This window comes from Lutra lutra, chromosome 10 (assembly GCF_902655055.1).
Source record: "Lutra lutra chromosome 10, mLutLut1.2, whole genome shotgun sequence".
NCBI classification, from domain to species: domain Eukaryota; kingdom Metazoa; phylum Chordata; class Mammalia; order Carnivora; family Mustelidae; genus Lutra; species Lutra lutra.
Window position 1 is genome coordinate 112,847,637 of NC_062287.1, and position 11,556 is coordinate 112,859,192.

The 11,556-nt window shown below is 66.0% G+C and overlaps 1 protein-coding gene across 6 annotated transcripts in view; it reads right to left on the bottom strand.

Moving 5' to 3' along the window:
- The window catches only part of KCNQ1 (potassium voltage-gated channel subfamily Q member 1), a 309,854-nt gene extending 306,693 nt beyond the window's left edge, over positions 1-3,161 (bottom strand). For 2 of the 6 annotated variants that reach the window (XM_047747254.1, XM_047747253.1), the window contains exon 1: positions 2,690-3,158. In XM_047747254.1, the coding sequence (XP_047603210.1) occupies positions 2,690-3,066 (377 nt within the window). In that variant the 5' untranslated portion in view covers positions 3,067-3,158. Of the gene's footprint in view, positions 1-2,689 lie in introns of all 6 variants that reach the window. The other 4 variants (XM_047747252.1, XM_047747251.1, XM_047747250.1 and 1 more) reach the window with 4 other exon arrangements.
- Positions 3,162-11,556: the final 8,395 nt, after the last annotated feature.

The following is an 11,556-nucleotide window of genomic DNA, read 5'->3' on the forward strand; positions in this document are numbered from 1 at the left end:
AGGAAACCCGAGTGGACCGGGCCGTAGAGTCGTGCCCCCTGACCCCAGCAGCCGGGCAGGCCAGGCGCACACAGGAAAGGCTGCTCTCCTGGCGGCTGGCGGGGGCAGGGGTTCCCCAAAGAGGAGGGGGACAGGATATCCTGGCTCGCTTCCCCAGCAGGGAGAGCGTGCCCAGGCTTGCAGGGCCCAGTGGGACAATGGCTCCCACATCTACCCACCTGCTCAGCCCTTCAAGGCCAAGGGCACGACGCTGGCCAGCCACAGCAACAATCCTGTCCCTTTCATGGAGTGACTCCGCAAGGACGTGGCCTTCTCTCACACCATCTCAGACACTTCTTAGAGCCACAGGAGGGCCAGAGTGGCTGCCAGCCACCCTGGGCCCTGGCCACTCAGCCACAGGCCACCGCTTTGACCCCAGTTCCAAGGTGAGGTCCCCTCCAAAGACTGGCCAATCCAGGGCCTGCTGACCTCCTAGACACATGGGGGGGGCAGTCACCTTCCCAGGCCCCAGCTAAGCCACATGCCCTGCCTGGCCAGGATCCCCTCCAGCCCCCAGCCCACGTCAGGGGAGCTGCAGCGGCTGTCCACTCCCCAGGGCCGCAGCATACCTCCTACGGGGCAGGGCCCAGAGCAGGAAATGACTGACCCAAGGTCACACGGCCACTCCAGGAGCATTCCTTCCTGGCTCGCCCCCGCGCGGAAGATGCTCGGCCACTATCTCCAGGAGCCACCCCTGCCGGCCAGCTCCTAGAGAAGCCGGGCAAAGGCAACTCTGCTGAGCAAACTTCCGAGAGCTGAACAATCGGAATCAGGAAGAAAACACGAGTGTAAGCAGAGACTTCCTCTGGGGTGCGGCGAGCCCTCTTCCTCCACACGGCACCACCGCGGCCAGGGAGCCCAGGCGGCGGGCACCCGCAGACCTGCACCCCTGGGACGCACACCAGTGGGGCTTCAGGCTGCCCCTCGCCCTGGCAGCTGTCCAGAGGTGGGGAGGCACCGTGACACCTCCTGGCGGCCCTCCAGGCATGCCTCCTGCCTGCGCCCGGCACTGGCCTCTCAGCAGGGTCTTCTCCGGGACCCAGCTGTGGAGCCCATCCCACCCCTGGGCTTCTCAGGAGAGGGCCGGGAGGCAAGCAGCCCGTGTGAGCAGCGGCACCCACAAGGCTGACATTGGCTGGACTTTGACACAGCTGGTGTCTGACTCGTGGGATGCCTTGGGGTCCGTGCATGTGGACCCTCCCCCACGCCCTGAGACGAGCCACTGCTGCAGCCATGGGCAGGGCTGTGCCCTCCCCCAGATCAGCCGCAGTCACGGGGCACGCATGCTCTGACACTGTGGCAGGTGGGGGCTGGGGTGGGGAGGAGGCTTCAAGACTTGGGCCCATCCATGACTCCAGGGACACAGTCCCCAAGACCTGCCTTCCTGCTGCGAAAGCCTCCTTTGCACAGAGGGAGCACCCCTGATCCTACCTACGCTTACAGAGGAGCCAAAGCGTGAGGCTGAGGCTGCCCCCTCCCCGCCCTGCCTCACCTGCCCAAGACCGTGCTCCAGGCCAGCCGGAGCCTGACCCCCGCCGCACCCCTGGGGCCCCAGTAGCCGCCGCCGGCAAGAGGTAAAAGGGTCCTGAACCCCTGCCCTCTGCCTTCCCAGTTATCTCCCAGCCACTGGCTGGCCAAGGCAGCAGGAACGAGCACCTGTCACCACCAACAGGAAACCAGAGGGAGCCCCCCAGTCCTCATGATGCGTGGGGGGATGGCCAAGTGCGGGCTCCCGGGCCAGAGGCTGGCACTGTACCAAGAGGCTGAGGGCTGGGCAGCCAGGAAGTGGAACCACAGAAAGGCAGGGGAGGGCTCCAGGCGGGCAGCAAAGAGGGTGGCCCCAAGGAGGTGACTTCCTTGTACCCCCCGCCTGAGGAATGGAGTGGCCCGCCCTGCCCCACGCAGGCACGCGCAGCAGGCATCAGAGCCACCTGGGTGACAGAGCCCAGGTGCACCCTCTGGGACACAGCTGCCGCCCATTGAGGGCTGGAAACGTGGGCCCAATCCCGCCCCTCCCTGGCGCCCCCTCCAGCCTCCTCTGCTTCAGGATCCTAGTCCGGGCGGGGGGGGGGGGGGAGGCCTTCCCCGCAGCCACAGGGACCCCTCAGGGGACAGGGCTCAGCCTGCCACCCTCTGGGGCAGCCCTGCACCCGCTGACCCGGGAGATGCCCCACAAGTGGCCTCCCTTGAGCGGGGACAAGTTGTTGCCACAAACAGGAGCCTCGGACCCTCCCCTCCTGGAGGCTCCTGAGTCCTGGGCACCCGCCGACCGTGAGAAGTTCTCTCCTTTGCACCCAAGGGCAAGCTCCCAGGCACGCGTCCTTTCCCAGGAGGATTAACACCTGGACCGTCCTTCCCGGGAGGAGTGCAGCCAACTTCTGGGCTGGGCAGCCTCCCCCCACATGCCCGGGCAGAGCCAGCGGGAAGCCCCCCTGCCCCGGAGTCGGACCCACACCGCCCTGGACTTCACTGGACGGGCTCCTCAGAGTCGCTGTTTCTCCCATTAAACTCTTCCTCCCCCCCCCCCCCCCCCCCCCCGGCAGCTCCCAGTCGCAGCGGGCGCGGTCCCCGCAGCAGCAGGTGGCACGAGACAGCCCCCCCCCGCGCCCCTTGCGGCCCGCGGAAGCCCCGGGGCGCGGGCGGTACTCACACAGCGAAGTGGTAGACGAAGCACTTCCAGCCGGTGGGGCGCTCGAGGAAGTTGTAGACGCGGCCCTGGATGTGGGTGCGCGCGAGCAGCGGGCGGCGCGCGCTGTAGATGGAGACGCGCGGGTCGAGGCTCACCGGCGGGCGCGCCGCAAGGTCGGCGGGCGGGGGCGCGGCGGGGGGCGCGAGGGGCGCGGGCCCGGGGGCGCCGGGGGGCGCGATGGGTGCGTAGAGCGCGCCGCCCGCCGGGCCGCCCTCCGCCAGCTCCAGCGAGAAGGGACACTTCTTGGCCAGGCCCGAGCTGCCCCGCCGGGAGCCGGGCAGGCGGCCGCAGCCCCAGCGCTCCTTGTCGGGCCTGGGCGGGGAGGAGGCGGCGGCCATGGCCAGGCAGGGCGCGCGGGGGGCCGGCGGGCGGCGGCGCGGGGAGCTGCGGCGAGGGCGGGCGCCGGGGGCGCAGTGCGGGAGGCCGCTTCTGCCGGCCGGGCCGCGGGGGGCCGCTGCCCGCCCCGCCCGGGCGTGGGGGCGGGGCCGGAGGGGGCGGAGGCCACGGGCGGGTCCCCGGGGATGGCGGCCCCGCCCCTGGCCAGACGCCCCGCCCGGACCAACCGGCGCTCCCGGGCGCCCCAGCCCGCGCCCCGGGCCGTTCTCCCGCTTGGCAGCCGGGTCCCGCCCGGTCGGCGCCCACCTGCTCCTCCCGCCTTTCTGCACTCACTTGCTCCTCCCGCTCGGTCCAGCGCTCCTCTGCTCCGCCCCACTTGCGCCCACGTGCGCGCCCCGCCCCCACGCCCACCTGCTAGCCCGGTGCGGAGCGCCCCGCTGAGCTGGGGAGGAAGGCCGGGGCGCAGGTGCAGCGACTGCCAAACGCCGGGTCAGGGCAAAGAGCTGGAGAGGGCACGGGCACCCACTTCACCGGAGGGAGGCTGGGGTTAATGGGAGAAAGGGGGGGCACCCTAGGGCACGCGCGGACTCACCGTCTTGACACTCGCAGGGCGGCGGGTGAGCTCCTCCAACTCCCTGAGCAACCCCCTTCCCTGTGCCCGCCCATTCACCCTGCGGGTGAAGAGAAATGCAGTCGGGTAGGTGCCCACTGGGGGCCATCGGACAGGAGGCAAGCCTGGGTCACTGTCGGTCAGGGACAGCCATTGGGAGCCCTGCCCATGGGGGATGTGGGGCCCACTGGAGACAGCCCGTCAGCGGTGCGGGCAGGGCCTGACCGCGGGGCAGGTCACGGCAAGGCATTTTCAAGGACCTAGGGATGGGCAGAATGGGTGTTTTGTCCTCCTGGAGCTCCGCCCTGGCTTTGCCATGGCACCCCATGGATTTCCCCGGAAGCCAGGGGTGAGGGGTTTAGAGGCAGGATGGGTCCGGTGTGTGAGGTCCTCCACCCTGCCTTGGGCCATTGCTGGGCAGGCAATTGGTTCCCTGCACTTTGGGGTGTGGGAGTGAAGGATGGGGGAGGGGGACGTTGCCCAGGGAAGAGGGGTCACCGCAGGACTTTCATGTAAGGGACCGGAACGTACCAGACACTTCCCCGGCCTTCTTGAGCACCCAGGCTGATTGATTTCACGTACCCGCGCCCCCCACCAGCAGAAAACCAGGCCTTGCTGATGGCTAGGATCTGACGACCCCCCACGACCAGCCGTTTGTGTTCCCAGACAAATGAGTGACGCGGGTCCCAGCCTGTGCCCAGCACTCCCGAGACTGCAGGGCCACGGAGGCTAGGGAAGCTCCCTGAGGAGTACAAACCCGGTCAGGCAGCCAGAGGGAGGTGGAGAGTCTGCCTCCGCAGAGCCCCAGGGGACAGGCTGGGGCATACAGCGGGCATTCAGTCGGTGCTTTCTGAATGCATGCACGTGGGAGCGAGCGCTGCCCACACGGCCACTTCGCCCTCCAAAGGAGGACGACGATCTTCACTGGGTGGTGTTGGAACAAGTGCAGAGCCGTGGAGGAAGGAGAGAAAAAAAGTATGCTCGGACCCACCTCACCTGGGCCACGAAGAGCAGGTTTCAGAAGGATCAGAGGCTTAGATATAAAAGTCGAGCTGGGGTCACGTGGGTTCTGTAAGCAGGTCCGGGGAATTCCGCAACCACCTGTAGGCAGGGAAAACGCGTCCAACGGCGCTTGAAGTCCAGACAATAGCTGGAATTAGCAAAGTCGGAAAGACCAATGAGCAGCGGGCAAGAGTGTTTACGACCTCGATGGCAGGTCAAGGATTAACCACGCTGGCTGGTGAGGGACATCGACATGGGAGAGACCACAGACAGCCCGAGGAGAGGTGGGCCGAAGACGCCAAGAATTCCCAGGGCAAGGGGGGGGAGTCTGTGATCTTTGCACCTAAGAAAAAACAAGCAACGTCAGTGGCAACAAGTAAAATGCAAATTAAAAGTGCTTGCTGGCCGACGGCATTGCTCCCCTATGGGATTGGCGGTGGTCCAGACGTTTGGACGTCCGCACGCTCCGAGGGCGAGGCCCCCAGGGTCCGCGCACGCATATCGCCAGTGGGCGTTACTGGCCACGCGCTCAGGGAAGCTTCACTTTCAGGAACGGACCCAAAACCCCGTGGAAGGCAGAACACAAGGCACGGGGTGCTGGTCACGACAGGAAACCTCGCAGACGACGGGGACGTCCCTCCAGGAGCTGAACGGAGCGCCGCACAGCCCTCCGGAGACCCCGTTGTCAGTATTTTCACCAGCGTTTGAGGTCGGAGGAACTCAAAGAGCCCCCGTCACAGCAGAGCTAGTACTCTTAGTACTCTTACTTTGGGATTATGCATGGGACGTTAGGTTCCTTGAGAGCCAAGACTTTCGGTGTAAGGGAGGGAGGAGGAGGAAACCCGGGAGGTACAACCCATCCTTGAGTTCGAATCGGGAACATTGGCATTAACCTCTGTGCCCTTTGTCTGCAAACAAAGTTAGTCTCTTGCCCGTGCACCGAAAAGTTTCAGGAGGGGCCTGTCCACAGCAGGACGATCCGAGTGTGAAACAGAATCACGGAGCAGAAGACACCCAATATCTTAAAAAGAACCTCCGTTCACAACGACGCAACGAGAGAGCCTCCTTGACCCTCTGCTGGTAGCTCGGGCTCCTTGTTCTGCAGCCGAGTATGGAAGGGACGGTCGTGCGGGTCCTGCCCGCCCCGTTGGTACTGACCTTCAGGAGGAAGAAGCCACAGGTGCCGCACATGGCGCTACTTCCTCCTGGCCCGTGGGTCCTGTGATGTCAGGGACAGCTTTGAAGCCATCGGCAGGCAGGGCGGGGTGCGAGTCGGGGCAGAGATTAGACCCAACGACCGCTGAATTGGCCATTGTTGGGCGGCCGCTGAATAAGGCTGTGACAGGAACAACCGGACTTTTGTGTCTGTTTCTGTATTTTTAAAATTATGACAGGTCGCCCCCCACGCACCTGGGGAGGCTTGGAGGGCCATGTGCCCGGCTGGGGCCGTGGCGGGGAGAGAGCAAGGGGCTCTCCGGATGCCCTGAGCCATGTGGGAAGCTGCTCCAGGGACCCTGGGCCGTGGTAGGGGGACTCTGGGAAGCATGGGAAGCCGGCCGGGGACTGCCGAGAGCTCCCTGCGGGCTCCCAGGAGCCGGGAGTGGCCTGGGAGAGGGACTGAGGCCCTGGGCTGACCGGTGGGAGCGGGCAGGGGGTGAGGCCAGGTGTGCAGGCATGGGGAGACGGGTTGGGACTCACTGGGCTCAGGGAGGGAAGGGCCCAGGCCCCCAGGAGCAGGAAGTACAAGCCTGACCCAGGCCCCGGCTGACCAGCTGCTTTTCAGATCGGCCCTCCTGCCCACAGCCCCCACCCCAGGCTGAACACGGCCCTCAGCTCCCCTCGTGGCCCCCTGCATCCCGCACCCACCCCACATTCCTTCTCTGGGGCCAGAGGGTGGTCAAAGACTCTTGGGTAAAATGAGGCTGGGGACGGTGGGCATGTGTGGCTCCTGCCAGGTCTGTGGGCCGGGGGGCACCACCAGAGGCTTCCCAGCTGGCGACCTCCGACTCAGCCTCCAGTCCTCACTGAGCACCCATCGTTCCAGCAGCAGCCCTGCCCTCCTGGGAGTTAGGGTGCACGGGGAGAGCGGCAAGAGGGGGAGGGCAGGCTGCTGGGGGCAACCCTCTGGCTGGTGACGGTCCCTCGGAAGCATGACAGCACACTGGGGAAGGCTTTTCCCCCTGCCGCCGGCCCCACGCTTGCCTTTTCTCCAGCCTGGCCCATGGGCGGCTGTGCACATGGGCCCTAGACACTTGCCCTCTGCGGAGACCCCTGCTGCCCCAGTCGGCGGGGACAGCAGCCTGAGGCAGGGTCTCCAGCTGCTGGACACGGAACGGCCTGGGCCTGAGCTCCTCTTCCTCCCACACAGGGGACACTGAGCATCCCCAAGTCTAGGCACCACACTAGTACAGAGGCCACACGGGAGTCCTTGGGTGCCGAGCTAACCTCGTCTCTCCCCCTGGTGGGCTGGGTCAATGTTACGCCACAGAGCCGGCCAGCTCCGACCGTGTGCCCGGCCCCACCAGCAAGAGGCCTCGCCTCGGTGGGTCTCACGGCCAAGCAGGACGGACCGCGCTGGACAGGCCGTCACTGCACAGGTACCAGGGAGGTGGGAGGCCCCTGCCCTGTCCCCTCCACTTGCCGCCCGAGCTCACTGCCCCACCTCCTTCCAGGGCACTAGGCTAGGGGCTGTGTGTGGGCCCGTGTGTGTGCACATATTACAGTGCACGTGGGCACACACGGGTCATGCCTGTGTACAGGTATGGCACATACGTATGCATGTGCACCCACACAAGCCCTTTTGTGACCACAGTGGGACGGAGGTGCCCTGTCCACACCCCTAAGGACAGCCCTGGGGCAGTAGGGTCTGGTGGGGCAGGAAGGAAGAGGCTGTGGGAAGAGAGGCCAGGGCAGTCCGAGTTGACGGCCACACCCACGGACTCACACACCCCCACGCTCCGCCCTCCTAGCCCACGACCCCAAGTCCCGCCCGGCGTCCCATGGGAGAGTGGCAAGCTTCCCTGTGTTTTCTTTGGTCTGAGGGTAGCTCATGCGACATCACGGCTCCCCCGGCTCCTCTACTGCTCCTTGTTCGGGGGAGTCCCCGAGACAGCTCTCGAGGCACAGCCCGGCCCCTCCGCAGCCCTTCTGCACATGGGGCCCCTGGCACTTGCTTTGTGGGGGGCTCGGCTTCGGAAGGGCGTCGTAGCTGGTCCCCTCCCGTCCCCCCACCAGCCATGGAGGCCCCCTCCCCTTCAGAGCTCGAGCCCTGGGGACCAGCCCCGAGAATCCCAGCAACGAGTGTCAAGGCAGCAGCTACCATGGGGCAAGTCCCGCTCGCAGCCGTCCTGGCTGCGGTCCCTGGGGACGGAGAAGTCAGCTTGGGGACTTGGGCTCAACCCCGGCTGGCGGCCCGCCTGCTAATACCTCTGCTGCGAGCGCGCCAACTGCTCACGAAACTGAGACTAGACCTTTGCGGGCCCGTCCAGCTGTCATGAGCATGTGCGGCCTCGTGCCCTTTGGTGAAATCACCCCAAAAACATGCCGCTTCAGACATTCAACCTAATCCTTGGTTTCCTGGTTGCCTGCAAGGGTGGGGTCTGCGGTCCTCCAAGCCAGGCAGGGTCCCGGGGGGGCACACCCCTGCCCAGCCCAGCCCGGAGAGTGTGGGCCACTTCTGGTAACCAAGAGCCGCCTTCACAGGGCACGCCCCCCACCCCGCCGAGAGAGCAGCCCTCACCCCTGCACCCGGCCTCCACTGCCCCTGCTCTAGGAGCTTCTGACACCCGAGCAGGCCTTTCCTTGCTGGACAGGCAGGTGGGTGTCCCCGGCCACCTGGAGAATGGAGGGCAGGGGGACCCGGACTAGGTGGTCTGTCCCTCACCCCCCAAGGCCAGCGGGGCCATTTCCTGGCCAGGGTCCTTGTCCGCTTGGCTGGTGTGGCTGACTCGGCACTTCAGCCAATGGGTGGCTCCTCTGAAGGGGCTCCTGGGGCCTACCTCAGAGCCAGAGCCAGCCTGGGCCTCCGCCAAGAGTGGACTTGGACAGGACAGGTGAGCAGGTCAGGCCAAAGGCTGGCAGGGAGGCTGGGGGGAGCGGGTGGAGCCAAGAGCGAGACGGGATGAATGGAGGAGAAGAGGCAGGGATGAGTCGGGCGGCGTGCCAGGACTCCCTGGGCGCCTACTGAGTTCCCAGCCTCGCTTGGCTCCAGTGCAGGGGAAGCCCGGTGAGCGGAAGGCCAGGCCCGGCCGTGGGGGGTAGAGGTCTCATCTGGGAGATCCACGAACCAAGGGAGAAGCCACAGGGAGCCTCGGAGACCGTGCACAGCACCTTGCCTAGCCCCTCCGCTGCTCCCCCGCAGCTCCCCGAAGCCTGTGAAAGAGCCATCCCTGCGGGCCGGTGGGCCCCGGAAGGCTGAGACGGACTCACCTGGCTGTGCGTCCAGGTGCACACGAGGGGTGGCAAATGGGGGTGACCGGGTGGCTGGAGAGGGGAAGGGAGGCGTGGGTGGGGGGTGGGGGGGTGGCAGGACGGATGGATGGATGGGGGTGGGTAGGTGAATGGATGACGGACAGACGGACCACCCTTCCCTCAGTTACTTGCGCAAACATCACCTTTGTGATGAGGTAGTCCCTGACACGCCCATTTAAAAATAAAACCCCCAACCATGTGTCCTTCCCTTCTTTTTCCACAGCCGTTTTAATCATTTCTTTCTTTTATCTAGTTCTGGTATGTTTCATTGTTCATTGTGTCTCGTCTGCCCCCGGCACAGTGTCGGCACAGGGGAGTCGCTCGATAACCGGTGACAGAAGGAGCGGAAGGGTGACGCATGGCGGGGACAGCGGGGGGTGCCCGGGGACCAGGAGGTGGGGGCCCCCATGGAACCCTGCCTGTAATAAGCCTTGCCGGCCCCGGAGAAGGGGAAGTGGGTTTCTTCACACACACAGACACAGACGCAGACACACAGACACACAGATACACAGACACACAGACACACAGACACAGACACACAGAAACAGAGGTCCCCGCACCGCACGCTCACTTCCCCAGGGCCCTGGGGCCTGGAGGGCTGCAGTGACTACAAGGTCGCAGGGCTCGGTTGGGACTGCTGTCCCAGCCCAACAGCCCTGCCAGCGGCGTTGTCACGTGCTCGCCTCGCCAGGGGACCAGGCGTCTCTGCCATCACGGGAGGGTTAGCCGCCAGCCCCACAGCCCCTCCCGCAGGTGCGCACGCAGCAGGAGGGACAGACTCCGAGTGCCCCAGGGGACGTGGGAGCCCCCTCCCTGGGGATCCCCCTCCCTGGGCCCAGCCTCCTGCAGCCACATCTGCTCTGGCTGGCCTGAGTGGAGGGCCGCCCCCCATGCTGGAGGAGACGCTCCTTTATTTGTCGTTCTGCCTTGGACCCGCAGCACCCTCCAAGGGCCGGGGTGGGTGTGTGCCTGCCGGCAGGCAGTCCACAGGCCCTGCTCCAGGAAGAGAGGACTGGAAGGAGAGGGCGTGAGCCTAGGCCTGGGGGAGGGGTGGGCCAGGTTGACGGCCCCTTCCAGGGTTGATGGAAACTTGGGATCCTGGCAGAGAGGTGGCCAACGTAGGTGCTGCCCAGGAGGCTGGACGCTGGAGGCCTCGCCGCCACCCTCTGCCCCTTCCTTTTCTGGTCCCTGCTCCTGGGGACGGAGGACAAGGGCCCAGCAGCCAGACCCAGGATCCTGGGCTAGGATCCCGAAGGACCCTCAGGACCTGGCTGGGGCCATGGGGGACGAGGGTCCTCTAGGGACGGCTTCGCAACCACGGGTTCTGGGGCGGGCAGGCGGGGGGGTGCTGGGTCTGCTGAGCCGTGTAGATGGGGCGGCAGACCCGGGACAGCGGGGAGGGTGGCGGTCTGTGTTGTTCTGCATGGGCGACCTTGAAAGCCACGGAGCTCTTAGCTTCTGCTGGGGGCATTCGGGTGGGCGCTTGGTGGCCCTGTCCTGCAGAACCTGACCTGTCCTCTGTACCCAGGAGGGGCCAGAGGGGCATGCCCTCCTGAGGACCAGGGCAGGACCCTCCCTGTCCCAGGGTCCCCAAGTCTGGCCTCATGTGGACCTGGGGAAGCTTAGGGTTGGAGGAGACCCAGGGCCAGGGGCCCGCTGTGGCCCATGGCTTTTGTGGATGAGACAAAGGAGCGATGGTAGTCAGAGGGGCGCCGACCTTCCTGCAGGTGACACCCTGTGTGGCCGGCGGCAGGCACGGGGCAGGTCTGCCCGTCCAGGGCCACACGGGTGCTGGCGTCCTCCTTCCCAGGACTCAGCTGCGTCTCTGTGGGTCTCTGTGGTCAGCCTGCCCACCTACCCCCCACCATAGAGGGACAGTGACCTGGGGATGCTGGTCCCACTCTCTGCCCATGTGGCCACAAAAGGTCACGTGAGAGCAGTCCCGTCCATCGCGTGCGGTGCCGGCCCCCTGGCCAACTGCACAAAGTGAGGAAGGCTGGTCCGGATGCACCCCCGGCCCAGCTGAGTTTGTCCCGTCTGCCCCCAGTGGCTCACACACAGACACACACCCCTGCACACTTGCTCGGTCCCCCAGCAGCTGTGGTCTGAGCCTAGGAGGCACCAGCGGCCTCAAGGGCCCACAGCTTCGAGCAGGAAGCAGACGGGCAGCAAACAAGTACATGGAAAGTCACTCCAGAGGGCCAGGTTCCCAGAGAATACCACCAGGAATCGAGGGAGAGAGACCCGGTAGACCCCTGTGCTGTGGAGGGGGGGGGGTGTGGAGGAGCAGGGGGACAGCAGAAGGGAGGTGGGGACAAGGGAGCAAAGGGGAGTCCAGACGCCCGGAGAGAGGGAGGTAGGCGATGGCCAGGGGAGGACAAGGGCCACGGGCTAGTTTGTGTTCCGTGCG